Here is a 16,112-nt window from a genome sequence, read left to right as displayed (position 1 = left end):
GATTTATGTTCTCATCCTGAAGCAAAGTTCTTAACCTGAAGCACTATTTCTGGGTTAGCGGAGTCTGTAACCTGAAGCGTATGTAACCTGAGGTACCACTGTATTGGGCAAAGACTCCTGGCAATGTGCTAACTTGAGACTGTTTCTTAACTGGAACTGGTAACAGCTGTATGTCAGTGTCCTTACTTGACATTGCAGTTGGCAGCTTCTCAGGTCATAGCCAGACAACCTGTTTATTGATTTATCTTGATTTGTTCGTGGGGAGGCTACAGGGCATTACTCCACACTTTCCTGTGCATTTTTCCTTATTGGAAAAAGTCAGATCATTTGGGGAAGTGGATTTTGTTGTTACACAAGAACTCCAAATCAGCATTAATTGGGCCACCTGAATCTTATAGAATCAAAGGAGTTGCAGGGGACCCAACCCACAAGGGCCATCTAGTCCTTCTTCTTCTTTGGCAATCACTCGTAGCCGAGTAAGATTGTCTTCCATAAACACGGTTTTAACAATGAGTCCGTAAGTGACTGTGGAGGCCAGTTCTGGATCCACACGTCCTTCCACAGTGGGGACATTGGTTTCCAGGCGAGAGTGTGGATTTGCCAAGTGTGCCTTCCTCTTAGCGCATTTCTCCCTTGCGTCCTGAGTTCAAGTGTCTTCAAAGCCCATGACACCTTTGGTAAAGGCTGTTCTCCAACTGGAGCGCTCACAGGCCAGTGTTTCCCAGTTGTCAGTGTTTATACTACATTTTGCATGTGTGATTTGCCAATGTGAGGTTGAATTCCCTCCCCCTACTAGTGACAGTCTAGAAGTGCACTAAACCCACCAATATTATTTGCAAGCAGCTTAAAACTTAAAAGCAATAGTGTGACCTCAGCTGAGCATTTCTTGCAGAAGCCTGGGCAAAGAGGCATATCTTAAAGAAGGAAAAGTTTATTGAGAAGAACAATGTAGAGTTTCAGGGAGTCGGTCCCTATCTGGCCTACTAAATTAATTCAACTTTGTCCTCACATAACCCCAAACCTTCCAGAGCTGTGGGGATCTCAGATCCAAACTGTGCCCTTATTTCATTCTCCCCAATTTCTTCCCACAACAACTGAATAAAACCAGAGGACCACTGTTGCATTTCTATTGACAAAGTGCTTTAATTAAAACAAAATAATCTAGTTGCATGTGCTTCATACTATATAAAGTGGTATTCACAAGGTGGTTTTATAAAATCCATGGTCCAAACCTCTCCCCCCACAGCACAAGCCTTCGAGAGATCCATGGATAAAAGAAATTGTTCTTTTAAAAAATCCAGCTAAACATAAATTCTGAATATAGCGCTGCTGCAGATGGAAGACTTGGGACACCAAGTATTATATTGCATGTGAATGACAGATCAAGATATTGCTAGCTCAGCTCAGCAAAAACAGCTGCTTTCTCACTAGGGGTTGTGGGGAAAATTCCACGCACATGCATCCATACACTCACGCATCCCTGGATGCTTATTAACTTTGTGCCCTGCAAGCTCAAAGCCTCAGGATACTTCCCTTTTCGCCCGATGGAAGCCTCCCAACAGAAGCTTTTCCAGAAAAGCACCCCTACAGAGCAGATTCTCCAGAAATGTAGCACACAGCACTGATAGAACAAACGGGTACCAATTCTGTTCAGAATGGAAACTGCAATTTATTCTTACCAAGCAACAAATATATTGTCTGAAGCAGGTGAAACCCCGTGGATTAAGAGTGGAGAACTTGCAGCAGCCCTCCAGGAGCTGTTGGACTCTTGGTCCCATCAGCTCCTGGTCCCATCAGCTCCAGCCAGCATGACCAACAGCCAGGGATGATGGGAGTCGGAGTCGAGCCTGCATCGGAGGGCCACAGCTTAAGTCAGCCGCGATGTAAACACAGATCTAAGGGGGAAAAGCTTTAAGAACAGCTTGAAGCCAACTTGCACGTTCCGAAGTGTGGAGTGCTAAAGCATTTCTGGACAGGACCAATTCGGTTTCAAGGGTGTGTGTGGCCATTGCAAATCTTAGTCGTCCTCCTCCACCTGGTAAACTCACAACACATGTAGCATGCCAGAAGGCCACCTACTCATTTGCCCAGTGTGCTATTGGTCCATGTGCGTGCCTCATTCAAAGAAGCAACTCCCCTCCAGCCTGAAATGGTACATTCCAGGAAAAGCACCGCCACTGGGTTCTACTTCGGATCTGAACTAGGCCCTAGGAGCAATTTTTTGGCACAACATTTCTTTTTTGTCTGGTAGTGGGGAGAGGAACTTTTCTTCCTAGCCAATCATTTCATTTGCAAAAGCCGCACTATATAATAATAATAATAATTTATTATTTGTACCCCGCCCATCTGGCTGGGTGGCTTCCAACAAAGATTAAAAATACATTAAAATGTCACACATTAAAAACTTCCCTGAACGGGGCTGCCTTCAGATGTCTTCTAAATGTCAGGTAGTTGTTTATCTCTTTGACATCTGGTGGGAGGGCGTTCCACAGGGCGGGCGCCACTACCAAGAAGGCCCTCTGCCTGGTTCCCTGTAGCTTTGCTTCTCACAATGAGGGAACCGCCAGAAGGCCCTCGGCGCTGGACCTCAGTGTCCGGGCAGAACGATGGGAGTGGAAACACTCCTTCAGATATACATTTTGGGCAGGGTAAGAGATTATTAAGGTGACACGGGAGCTATCTTCGAATATTTGGGAGGCTTATCACATAGAGATGATGGAGCAAAATTTATTTCCTCCAGAGAGCAGTACTCAAGTCAATGGGTTCAACCTACAATAATTTAAACTATGCATTAGGAAGACTTTCCTGACGAGGCAAGGCTGCCTTGGATGGCGGCAGTGGGTGGCCCTTATTGACTAAATGGCTTCTGAGGTTAACCTTCCAACGATATGAAGATTCTCTGAGCAGTTTTCTGTGTTCTGGGATAGAAGCCGCACCGATGACTTTCATCCCCAAGGGCCTGCTGGCCCCTAGGAAGGCAAGGGCTGGAAGCATCAAAAGGCATCTCTTGCTCACCTCCAAGATCAGAGCCAGTCGTATGGGCTCCTTGGAGCAGAGGGAGGAATGGTCGTAAGCAGCGCCTTGCGACAAAACCCTCCCCTCTTCAGGAGGCTGGGTGTGGCTGCAAAGAGCAGTGGTTTTCAGCCAGTGTGCCTTGCTGCCCTAGGGTGCCTTGAATGATGGTCAGGGGTGCTGCGAGCAACACTGGCCTCTGTCCCTCTTTCCTTCCCTCCCTCCTCTGATGCCCTCTTGCATCTCTGCCTCCCAAAGGCTTGTGCAGCTGTTTGTTGCAGCAGCCCTGGCTACAAGCTTTCCAGGCGAACGGTGCCTCTGGGGCTGGCCAGGGGGTGCTTCCCCGGCCCCTGTGGGGCAGTGGGAGGAGGCACCTCTCTTTGGGGTGGGGGGGCAACTCAGAGACCATAGGTGGTGGTAGCGGCTGCCTGAAGGACTCCCAAGGAGAGGGGAGGAGGCTGAGGGAACACTCCACAAGGGAGTGTGTTCGAAAAAGGGTGAGATGCTGCCAGCTCGGCAGGCAAGGGGGTGACACAACTGGGTTCCTGAGCCCCACAGGGGTGCCACAGAAAGAATGCAGTTGCAGGGCTGTCTTAAGCGGCATCAGGGTCAAAGATCCGCCCAGCACCCCTCCCCACCGGTTGCTCAGTCCCAGGTGTGCAGGAGGGCGGAGTTGGCTGGCTGCCTCAGTGTCTTGCTGGCTCGGTCACTCCCCAACTCACAGCGCAGCAGAAGAGCCCGCCACAGTGCTCCAACCAACAAGCTGGCTCTTTCCCGTACTCAACTCTCTGGCTGGCGCCCGGGTGCCCTGCACCCATAGAGCCTATGGGTTGGACGGCCCTGTGCAGTTGGTCAAGGAAGCTGTGGACCGAAAAAGGTTGAAATCCCCTAGCATAGATCATTGGACACAGTAGAGAAATCTGCCCAATAAGACCCCAGAGAAGAACCAGACATAGGCCTGATTAGTACATAGAATCTCAGAATTGTAGAGCTGTAAGGGACTCAAAGGGGTCATCTAGTCCAACCCCCTGCAAAGCAGGAACCATAGCTAAAGAGTCCCTGACCAATGGCCATCCAACCTCTGTTTAAAAACCTCTACCTTCTGCTGAGGGTGTTTGTCCCACTGTCAAACAGCTCCTACTGTCAGGAAGTTGTAAAGAACACATGTAAAACAAACAGCAGTTCATCCACTTTTTAGCCAAAAACGTAGCATTTATATCTGCATTCTAAGATGTCAAAGCGCACCACATACATAACCTCTGCGATCCTTACAACAGCTCTGAAAAATAGACCTGTATTATCTCCCCTCCATTCTACAAAAGGGGCATCGAGGCAGAGAAAGGGGTTTGTGTATGGGCACCTAATGAATTCACAGTAGAGGTAAGACTTGAACTGGGGCCCTTTCAGTTCACAGCTTTCAGAGACTACGTTATGCTGTCCTTCCCGTCAAGAGTACATTTCTATTATTGCTAAATCTCACACAGGTAACTCCAGTTGCAATCGGAGGTGTGTTGCCCATCAGCCAACCCTGTGCCAAAATGAGGGCACTTTGCTGGGTGGCCCTTGTTTACATGACGAAGTTTAATACGCCAGGATATTCATGGATTTGCGACCTAGAGGGTCATTTAGTCCAACCCCCTGTGGTGCAATTTCTTCAGGATCGCCCTTAAAACACAAGATGGTTGGCAACTCTCCGCTGGCCCATTGCTCAGGTACGGCTTCCGTAAGCCTGCGAAGGTGTGTCTACTTCAGGCACTAGGTCCTAGCTCAGGAATGCACATTTTACCACTGGTTAGTTGCAAATTCTTGCATGGGCAGAACTCTATGCAGATTTCACATGACCTCACGCACGACACAAGCCAGTTCACACTTTCAGTTGCCCACCGTCAAGAGATGCACATCCCTGTTTGTGAGAGACCGAACCCTTAGCCAGAGCAACACAAGTCAGCTTTTGCAATCCTGAGCTGCACTTGCTTGGATCCCAAGAGTTCTTAAAATAACCCCCCCAGAAAAAAGACTCACCCTTTTTAAAAAGGCGATCCAGCCTCTAGTTTCCACCAGAGACTGAAACCATGAACAAGAATGGAATGAAATGTACATTTGGACTAAAGAGTGTACAGCAGTTGTTCCCAAAGTGGTTGGTTCCACCCCCCAGTGGGGTTACTAGTGGGGGGGGGAGATGCTAAGAGGCAAGGAGGTGTCTAGAGGTGTAAATGGCTGATAATAATTATTATTTTTACCCCATTGAAGAGCTAGTATCACTGGATCAAGTTCATCACTTCTGATGAATCAATTAAACTAAATACTTTTAACTGGGTTATGGGTAAATGTGCAATTTTTACCGTCTTGAGTTATCTTCTTTAGCAGGTGGTGCAAACCGCTATTCTGGACAATCCTTTTTACAGGGTGGGGGGTCATTGGGCTTGTGTTTATGGAACCAAGGGAGAGGTGGCCCCCCCAAAAGTGGGGGAACCACTGGTGTACAGGGCTGGACACAGACCTAGACCTACTTAAGAGTCGACCCAATGAAGTACTGTACCATCGATTTCAGTGGGACTCTCCAAGTACAGTTAAACGTGGATCCAGTCCACAGGCTACAATCATCGTTGCAAATCTGTTTGTGCTGTTTAGAGCTTGTTTCCAAGCGCATCATAAGTAGGCGGTTTACATGTGCTGGTTCATTTTAGAATCCTCCCCCCCCCCAAAAAAAAAAATTATTATTATTATTATTTATATAAATTATTGCTGTTATTTTCCTGTGCATGTAATATTTGGCATATAGATAATAATAAAAGAATAATAGAAAAGGCTGGAGCTTAAAAAAATATCCACAATCAATCTAGTGCAATTTAGAAGTGAAAAGTTGTTAAAGGGTTAGCTAGCAAGAAAGAGGGGAGACATCCAAAGTGGGTTTACCCAGGAGGAAGTTCCACAAAATTTTGGTGAGGCTTCCTCAGGGAGTGTTAAATATGCTCAGGATTTCAGCCCCATCAAGCAACAACACACTAGAAAAGAATCCTTTTTGGGGGGTGGTATGCAGGGGCTAAGTAGGAAAACTTCTGAATTATTATTTCTTTTCTCAAAAAAGCTCCACTGATGCCACTAAGGGCAGGACTACATATTACACATAAATACATGTTAATACCTGCTGGCCACTTATGTTAGTGCAAAGCAGCTCAAGGAGGGAGGAGATCATTTTGGAATGCATTAGTAAGGGGGGGAGGGGAAACAGGATGCTTAACCCTTTCCTGACCCACTTCAACTAAGACTTGCCTTCTGAGGGGTTCCAGGAGCATTTCTGCAAGTGTAAGAACATGCCTGGAACCCAACAGGAGGCAAACCAGCTCAGGGATGAAAACTAGAGGCAGAATGTGGTTGGCAGGGAGAGGGTTAAACACCCTTCTTTGCTTCAAACTGCTCCCCCCACGGGTGATTTTTGCCATACTGCCTTATGCAGAGGAATTATTTCCCAGCCATTTTAAACCCACATCAAAGGGAGGTGGGAAAGGATGTCCCTTTAAAGCCCAAGAGCTTCTCCTGCAAAACCTCCTGGGCATTTGGCCTCCATATCTGGGAGAGGTTCTTGAAAATGGCACGTCTACAGTTGCAAGGGGTGGAGAGGAAGGAGAAGGAATGCATTTAGGATTTAAGTAGGAGGGCCAAGATCTGCAGCAAGGCCCCACACGACTCGCTCTTGGGTCTATTTATGAGTGGATGGGAGAGTAAGCCGGGCATTTTTAAAGCTGATGGAACTTTGCACCATTGCTATATATAGCAAGGCCAACACAGGGTTAACAGCCATCCTTTAAAAAAATGGTTTATCAAAGGGAATTTGCACTGTTGGCCTGCATAGCTGGGCCACGAGCCCATTTAAACAGCTGAGCCAAAGAGTCTCTGAAAAGTGGTGCTGCCTGGGACTACAGTGGCCCCTTGTCTTCAGGGCATCCAAGGGGCCCGAGCCCAGCTGCCCCCACCTTGACACCGTACAGGGAAGGTATCTGTGTGCTGACTTCCTCAGCCACAGGTGAACCCAAGCCAGTTTTGGGCACTCCTTACCTGGGCCAAGATGAAAACCTGGCCGCCTCTCCCCATCTCAAAGACCCCGTGGAACCAGGAAGAAGAGGGACTCCTGGAAGGGGCTTTAGCCAGGCCAAGCTGCCACGGGCGACTTTGCTGCCTGAGCAGCAGGGAGAAAGGAGCAGCCAAGGCTGCAATCCAACAGGGTGTGCGCAGAGGAGGTTGCGCCTGAATCCTGTAGGTCTGTGAGAGCCCAGCTTAAAAACATGGGGAAGAGCAAGAGGGAGAGGCCACAGAAATGGGCGGCTGGGTGGATGAGAAAGGGCAGGTAGGACTAAGACTAGGCCCTCCCAGCGGGGGAAGAGAAAATCTGAATATTTTACTTAGAGCTCAGAAATGACCAAAAGAGAAAAAAGGGAGGAGACTTCCTCCTCTGGCCCTGACTTGCCACCGCAAAGCCAAAATTTGCTTGGAAGGTTAAAGCGGTGTTTTAGTGGCATGCAAAGAGGATGCCCCCAACAGCAACAGAACCTCAGAATCGCCCGGCTGGAGAGGCAAGAAGGTCCACTGGATCCAGGCTGGCCAAGAGGCAAAGGCTTTGGTGGCTACCTTGTTTGTCCCCAGCAAGCAGTGCTCAAAAGGTCTCCTGCCGCTAAAGAGAGAGTCTCCGCTGAATTTTCCCTCCAGGAAAGCTTGGAGGAAAGAAAAGACAGTTGGTCAAGGTGGGTTCTGTGTTCAAGTTCTGCTCCAGAAAGGAAGAGCCGCCTTTGCTCGTCTCCAAATCTTCTCCAAGACGTGGCTCTTCTGGGGCCCCTGGTAGTGGCAGCAAAGTCCGCCCGAGGGCAAAGGCTTCACATTGTGGCCGGGCCTTCGGAGATCTCTTCTAATCGTTGCTCAATCATTACACGCAGGACAGAATACCTGAAAAATAAGCAGTGTCTTACAGCTTAAAAGGAAAAGGGCGTGCACCCCAGACCTTTGTGGTGAGGAGAGAGCAGCCTTCTCCACTGGGCAGTGGCGTAGCATGGGTTGTCAGCACCCGGGGCAAGGCAAGTAATTTGCGCCCCCTAGAGTGAGTGAGCCAGGTAGGGGCAGAGAGCTGCGAGTGTGAGCGCCCCCCCCCCCTAGATGTTGCGGCCGGTGCGGCCGGCCCCCCCTGCACCCCCCACGCTATGCCACTGCCACTGGGGCGCCAGTGCGGTGTAGCGGTTAGAGTGCTGGAGTAGGACCTGGGAGACCAGGGTTCAAATCCCCCTCTTGGTCACTGCCTCTCAGCCTAACCTACCTTGCAGGGATGTTGCGAGGATAACATGAAGAAGGAGGGAGAAGTGTAGCCTTGAGCTCCTTGGAGGAAATGTGGGATGTAAATGTAATAATAAAGAAAATTGGTGCCCTTCAGATGTTTGGGCTGCAACAGGGCAGCTGGGTGGAGACTCTGGGGCTGCTAGGAGTTGTAGTCCAACTTGGTTGGAGGGCACCAGGTTGGCCAAGGCTGCTCTGCATCATAAGCATCATTTTAAGCAATTCCCACGGAAACATCCCCAGATTCGGCCCTTAAAATATATTCAGAAAGAATTGTGCTTTGAGGACTGGAATCCAGGGAAGGAAGAGCTTACTTGTGTTTTAGTTTCTTGACTTCACGATCTTCTTCCTCTTTGAGTTTCTGAATGAAGCTTTTCAGGACAGGCATTTCAAACTTGATATATTGAGCAACCTGCCCAGGAAGGGGGGGGGAAGAAAACAGAAAGGTGATGGAACACGCCACCCCTGCGAGGCAGGCACAGAGAAGAGCTTGAGAAACACACATCTCCTGCCTTGAGGCTGGGACCGGCCCTGATCAGCTACCCATGACTGTGTATTCACAGACCTCAGCACCCTCTTCTGGCGCAAAGGGGAACAGGGGTGCTTTGGGTGAAGCCCATAAACTTCCTACTTTAATTGTGTGCATTTCTTAAGGACAAACGACAGTCAACAGTCCTCCTGTTTAACACCAGGGCGGGAGGAGAATCAGGATCAGGACTGAGATCTGTGAGGAGGGGAAGTTAACCCTTTTCCTTGCTCCTATTAAAAGAATCACTTTCTATCCGCTTGCAACACACTTCCACACTTCTTGTCAGGTTGAATCCTGACAAGACAGAAGTACTGTTTTGGGGGGACAGGAGGCGGGCAGGTGTGGAGGACTCCCTGGTCCTGAATGGGGTAACTGTGCCCCTGAAGGACCAGTCATTTTGGACTCACAGCTGTCCATGGAGACGCAGGTCAATTCTGTGTCCAGGGCAGCTGTCTACCAGCTCCATCTGGTATGCAGGCTGAGACCCAATCTGCCCGCGGACTGTCTCGCCAGAGTGGTGCATGCTCTAGTTATCTCCCGCTTGGACTACTGCAATGTGCTCTACGTGGGGCTACCTTTGAAGGTGACCTGGAATCTACAACTAATCCAGAATGAGGCAGATAGACTGGTGACTGGGAGCAGCCACCGAGACCACATAACACCGGTCTTGAAAGACCTACATTGGCTCCCCATACATTTCCAGGCACAATTCAAAGTGTTGGTGCTGACCTTTAAAGCCCTAAACGGCCTCGGTCCTGTATACCTGAAGGAGCATCTCCACCCCCATCGTTCAGCCCAGACAATGAGGTCCAGCGCCGAGGGCCTTCTGGCAGTTCCCTCATTGCGAGAAGCCAAGTTACAGGGAACCAGGCAGAGGGCCTTCTTGGTAGTGGCACCCGCTCTATGGAATGCCCTCCCACCAGATGTCAAAGAGAAAAATAACTACCAAACTTTTAGAAGACATCTGAAGGCAGCCCTGTTTAGGGAAGCTTTTCATGTTTGACAGACTATTGTATTTTAATACTTTGTTGGAAGCCGCCCAGTGTGGCTGGGGAAACCCAGCAGATGGGGTATAAATTTATTATTATTATTATTATTATTATTATTATTATTATTATTATTTCAAATATCCCACCAGGACCAAATGACACTTTGGGAGAAACTGAGGGTGGGAGAGATTTTTCTGAGACCCCAGTAGAGGAAGGGCTGAGGAAGCATTAAATCCCCTCTCCCCAGACCCTGCAGTCCCAACCCTGACTCCCTCCCCTATTCCCAGCTGTTATTCAAAACAGACAAGTTAAATGTAATGATGCATTTAATATATGGTCCAAGTTTCGGTCCCCGTGCCACCCAGCCAACAGAGAAGGGCTGATCTGCTTGCAATGGCTTCAACACGACTACTGGATGGAAGCAGAGAGGTGCGTCCACACTCACCCGGGTGCTGCACCCAGGGCCATAGCTAGGGGGTGGTAAGATGTCACCTCTTCCTCGCCTTTCCCCCAGCCTCAAACGCTGCCCCACAGGGAAGCTGCTCCACCAACCCCTTGATCATTTCACCTGCCCGTCTCCGAACTGAAATAGGATTCCACCGCAAAGCAGCAACTCACATCGTAAGTGACTTCTTCCACCTGGTCCTTTTCCATCAAGAACACTTTGGAAACTTGTTCACAGGGTCCCTGCAGAATCCGAGCGATCAGCGGGTAATCTGTCACCTTTAACTTCTGCTTTTCTGCATGAAACAGGGAGTGTGGATAAGGCACTGAAGAAGACAATGCAGGGATCCCTAAATCCACCCTGTTGCCCCAGACACAGAGGAGGGGGAACAGCAGCAGTGGCAAGCTCAACCAAGCAAGAACTTTCTGAGAAGCATCCAAGCAAGGGGTGGGGGCCGTTTTGCAACCCAAGGGCCACATTGACCCATAGTCCATCCCTCTTGGGGCCTTATGTCAAGAGAGGTTGTGGCCAAAGTGTACAAATGGGTGGGCAAGTACTGCAGCTCTCAAGGCTACCTGTGAAAAGGTTTTCCCACCAGCAACTTCACACTGTTATAAATTATTTTTATCATCCATCTGCAGGAGCGTCATTGGCCGTTCCCCGAGTTGGTGAGGTTCATTTAGCAACAACGAGAAACTTAGCCTTTAGTGTCATTGGCCCAGTCCTGTGGAACGCCCTGCCACTGGAGATTCAGCAGGAACCTTCTGTGCCAACTTTAAATGCCTGCTGAAGAAATGTCTATTCCACCAGGCCTATTCAGGCAAGTAAAAATACATCATTCCACAATGGTTAATTGATCCCTGCTTTTAACTTTTAAAATATTTTAAATGGTTTTATTGTATGCTTTTAGGTTGTTGTTGTAAACCGCTTTGGTATTTTATGATATAGCAGTATACAAATAAATAAAATATTTTTAAAAATCCATTTTAAAACATGTTTTAAATGCACAAAGGGGGGTGGGGCTTGAGGCAGGCGAAGTTAACAGCTGGGGTGGGCTTAACTCATTTCCCTTCCCGCCCCCCATGCACCGTGGCATCACAGTTAGGCTGGTGACCCATAGCTTAAATCCATAACTGCTTAGCTGAACCACAGCCCTATTGAAACCAGCACACAATACACTATGGACAATATAGAGAGATACAAAATATGGATTATGAAATAACATGCAGTTGAAAATGTTGACAATAAGATCCATGGAGGGGATGGTGAGAAGTCTGGAGATTCAGAAAAATCTCTAAATATGGATATGTAATTGGTATTGCTATAACTTTATGCTTGTAAAATCAAATAAAAATTATTATTTTTTAAAAAAAGAAACCAGGGCACAATAACAGCCTGCTCACCTCCACTGGTGTGAACAATGTACAAGGCGAATTCCTCTGCCGAGTTCTCAATCTGAACACAGAAAAAAGAAAACACAGAAAAGATAAAACACACACACACAGAGAGAGACACGGAACAAGGTTTTCAGGTTGACCAAGATAACCAAGGGTCTGGAAACCAAGCCTTATCAGGAACGGTTGATGGAGGTGGGCCAGGTCTGCCTTACCCATAGGTGCTAGGGGTGCAGGGCACCCGGGCGCCAGGCTTTCGGGGGCTCCAGGCTGAGAGTCCGGGGCCCCAGAATTGAGTACGGGGAAGAGCCCACCCATCGGTCGGAGCGCTGTGGCAGGCTCTTCTGCTGTGGGTGGCTCTGCGCCTCGAGTTTGGGGGCGTCCGAGCCAGTGAGACGCTGAGGTGGCCGGCCGGCTCCGCCCTCCTGCACGCCTGGGACTGGGCAACCTGGGGGGACGCCACCGGGTGGATCTTTGCACCCCGGCACCACATATGCTTAAGACAGCCCTAAGCTGGGCATGTTTAGCCTGGTAAATGGAAGAGTGAGGAGATATCATGGCCATATTCAAAGACATGAAGGGCTGTCACAACAGAGACGGAGACAGCTTGTTTTCTGCTGCTCCAAAAGGTAGGACCCAAACCAATGGATTCAAACAACAAGAAAGGAGAATCCGATTAAACATCAGGAAGAATTTTCTGACGGTGCGAGATGTTCAACAGTGGAACGGACTATCTCAGAAGGTGGCGGACTCTCCTTCATGGCCATCTGTCAGCGATTCTTTAGCTGTGATTCCTGCATTGCAGTGGGTTGGGAGTCCCTTCCACCTCTAAAATTCTATGATTCTATAAGGGGAGACAATTTGATGCCCAGGCTGATGTTGCTGGACTTCAGCTCCCATCAGCCCTAGAGTTGGAGTCCATCAACCTCTGAAGTGCACCAAGACCTAGCTGGTCTAACCACTTCTTCCTGTTTCAGGTTTGATGAGCGCAAGGGTGCCTGCTAATAGCCAACGTGCAGCAGCCAGTCTCTATGGCCTGAGGCTGCCCTTTGGGGCTGTTCATGTTAATAATAATAATAATAATAATAATAATAATAATAATAATAATAATTTATTATTTATACCCCGCCCATCTGGCTGGGTTTCCCCAGCCACTCTGGGCGGCTTCCAACAAAGTATTAAAATACAGTCGTCTGTTAAACATTAAAAGCTTCCCTAAAGAGGGCTGCCTTCAGATGTCTTCTAAAAGTCTGGTAGTTGTTGTTCTCTTTGATGTCTGGTGGGAGGGTGTTCCACAGGGCAGGTGCCACTACCAAGAAGGCCCTCTGCCTGGTTCCCTGTAACTTGGCTTCTCGCAGTGAGGGAACCGTCAGAAGGCCATCGGCGCTGGACCTCAGTGTCCGGGCAGAACGATGGGGGTGGAGATGTTATTTTATTCCACCCCCAGTGAAGCATATCAGCCTCCAGACCCAATCCAAGAGTATAAAAATGCAAATGCAACACACTGGATAATAGCTGTTAGTGAATATATACTCGGTTACAATGTCATTCAAAATATATGAATAAGCCACTTCAAAATGATGTATATATCATACAACACATCTCACAAAATATACAAGTAACTACAAGTTGTTATATGTATCAGAGTCAAACAAAGAATCCAACAATCAATGAATAGTGAGGAACGCCAAGCCATCTCTCAAAGGAAGACATCTCACAAAAGTCTCAAAAGGACAGTATATCCGGAATAGTTCAACTGTTTTGGAATAAAGTCTTCATCAGCTGGAAATGGAATGTAAGGCATTGCAAGCAATGAATGACGACAAAACTGAGCAACCTGCATGTAAGTTATATAGTAGAACAAAATATATAAAGAGGTAAAGGTAAAGGCCATTATGACCCCTGACCATTAGGTCCAGTCGTGACCGACTCTGGGGTTGCGGCACTCCTCTCGTTTTATTGGCCGAGGGAGCTGGCGTACAGCTTCCGGGTCATGTGGCCAGCAGGACTAAGCCGGTTCTGGCGAACCAGAGCAGCGCATGGAAATGCCGTTTACCTTCCCGCCAGAGTGGTACCTATTTATCTACTTGCACTTTGACGTGCTTTCAAACTGCTAGGTGGGCAGGAGCAGGGACCGAGCAATAGAAGCTCACCCCGTCGCGGGGATTCGAACCGCCCACCTTCTGATCGGCAAGTCCTAGGCTGTGGTTTAACCCACAGTGCCACCCACGTCCCTATATAAAGAGGTACATACCAAATAATTATCAATTAAATATTCATAGAAATGGGGATCATGCTAGTGGATCGGTGCCCACTGGACGGTGTAGCTGCTCATGCTTACAACACAAATACATTTGTGTTTGACTCTGATACATATAACAACTTGTATATATATATAGATTTTATTGCATTAGCCGTGTGGCCATAGCATGATATACATAGAAATAACAGCATAACATAAAATGGGGGTGGGGAGGTAAAGGTAGATATCGTCCTGGGCAAATACTTAAAGGGGGGGGGGGAAGGAGATAACAGAAACAACAGGGGATTTAAAACATTGAATGACCGATAGTTCAAGAATAAAAAGACAAAAAACTGCTGAGGCTGGAGGAGGATCATTAAAGGGGTCCTTCAGCTCCTCAGATTTGTCCTAGCTCCATTGTCCTTGTACTATAAAGCTACGTGGAACTTCATCCGATTGTGCAGAGTATCGACTACAGCTGTGGTGTTGAAAAAGAAGTTAGTGCAGCTTTCCTCTTCATCACACTGAGCAGGAAGTTAGCTGTCATCTCGGTGATCCAACAATCAGAATCTTGCAAAAAGAGGGACACTATCCAGGGCTGGATTGGGAGATGAAGCTTGTAGTTACTTGTATATTTTGTGAGATGTGTTGCATGATATATACATCATTTTGAAGTGGCTTATTCATATATTTTGAATGACTTCATAACTGAATATATATCGACTAACAGTTATTAGCCAGCATGTTGCATTTGCATTTTTGTAGATTATTACATTTTGCAACACAGGGGTCCAGTCCAAGAATAGGCAGCTGTGACAGCAGGCAGTTCATCAGTGCCATCACGAGAAGTAGACACAGATATACAACCTACACCTGCCTTCACCAATTTGGGGGCTCTCCATGGTACAACTCCCATCAGCCCCAGGCAGCACGACCATTTTGGACTACAACTCCCATCATTCCCAACCAGCACTGCCGTATGAAGTTGAGTCGGATGGGAGTTGTGGTCCGAAATAGATGGGAGGTCCCCGAGGCTGGGCAAGGCTGGGAACGGCCACCCTCCTCCACAAGCCCCACAGAAATGGACCAGAGTTGGACAGGGGCCCAGGAGGAGAGGACACCACTGGGAGACTTTCCCAGCTCAGATTTGGGCCAGTACAAAACGTTGCTGCAAAACTCGCCTTGAACTTGTTGAGTAGAAGCTTGAGAACTTGAGGCGTCGTCATGGTGCTGTTAATGCGGACATTCGTGATGGAGCCGTAGGCGGGTGTGAAAACCGATGTCTGCGGAGAGGAGCAGAAAGCCATCAGAAGGCTGGAGCACAGGGTGATCTAGACAAGAGGAAACCCTGGAGGCCCACAGAAGCAGAGAGGAAGGTGTGAGCCATGTATTGAGGGAGGAGCGGGACCTAACGCCATGCCAGATTAGAAACTATGGAAGATCTTATTGAGCTCCTTGTTTTGATTAATTTGTTGCAGTCGTTTGCTTTATTAAAAGGCTAAAAGTAAAGGTAAAGGGACCCCTGACCATTAGGGCCAGTCATGGCCGACTCTGGGGTTGTGGCGCTCATCTCACTTTATTGGCCAAGGGAGCCGGCGTACAGCTTCCGGGTCATGTGGCCAGCATGGCTAAGCCGCTTCTGGCAAACCAGAGCAGCGCATGGAAACACCATTTACCTTCCCACCAGAGCGGTACCTATTTATCTACTTGCACTTTGATGTGCTTTCAAACTGCTAGGTTGGCAGGAGCAGGGACCGAGCAAGGGAGCTCACCCCGTCACAGGGATTTGAACCACCAACCTTCTGATCGGCAAGTCCTAGGCTCTGTGGTTTAACCCTCAGCGCCACCTGCGTCCCTTATTAAAAGGCTACTGCGCTTGATATTATAGGGACTGCCAGTGTTTCTTAATTTTTAATGCTGACATGATTCCTGTGAACCGCTCAGAGCTCAACATTTGTTCCTGGAAAAGCAGAATGCAAAGATTAAATCAAAATCGAATCGAGAAAGAGGAGTTGGGGGACATGGTGGAAGGAAAAGAACAATTGCCGGCAAGAGGACTGACTACAGGCATCAAAGAACTTCAAAAATTATAATCAATTATTCCAAATTCATACTTCAAACATTATGATATAGTTAAAGTATTATAAAATTGAGTATGAAAAGTATTTTTTCTCTTCATTCT

At 48.0% G+C, this 16,112-nt stretch overlaps 1 protein-coding gene across 1 annotated transcript in view; it reads right to left on the bottom strand.

The window, feature by feature from the left end:
- Nucleotides 1-1,123: 1,123 nt before the first annotated feature.
- Nucleotides 1,124-16,112, bottom strand: part of RASSF2 (Ras association domain family member 2) — a 50,414-nt gene continuing 35,425 nt past the window's right edge. The window contains exons 7-12 of the mRNA XM_083629628.1: nt 15,112-15,213; nt 11,698-11,749; nt 10,468-10,589; nt 8,646-8,743; nt 2,623-7,950; nt 1,124-2,303 (exon numbers count right to left, since the gene is read on the bottom strand). Of these exons, the coding sequence (XP_083485754.1) occupies nt 7,881-7,950; nt 8,646-8,743; nt 10,468-10,589; nt 11,698-11,749; nt 15,112-15,213 (444 nt within the window). The 3' untranslated portion in view covers nt 1,124-2,303; nt 2,623-7,880. The remainder of the gene's footprint in view (nt 2,304-2,622; nt 7,951-8,645; nt 8,744-10,467; nt 10,590-11,697; nt 11,750-15,111; nt 15,214-16,112) is intronic.

This window comes from Podarcis filfolensis, assembly GCF_964270895.1.
Source record: "Podarcis filfolensis genome assembly, chromosome: 8".
Lineage (NCBI taxonomy): Eukaryota > Metazoa > Chordata > Lepidosauria > Squamata > Lacertidae > Podarcis > Podarcis filfolensis.
This window is presented reverse-complemented; position numbering and strand designations above follow the sequence as displayed.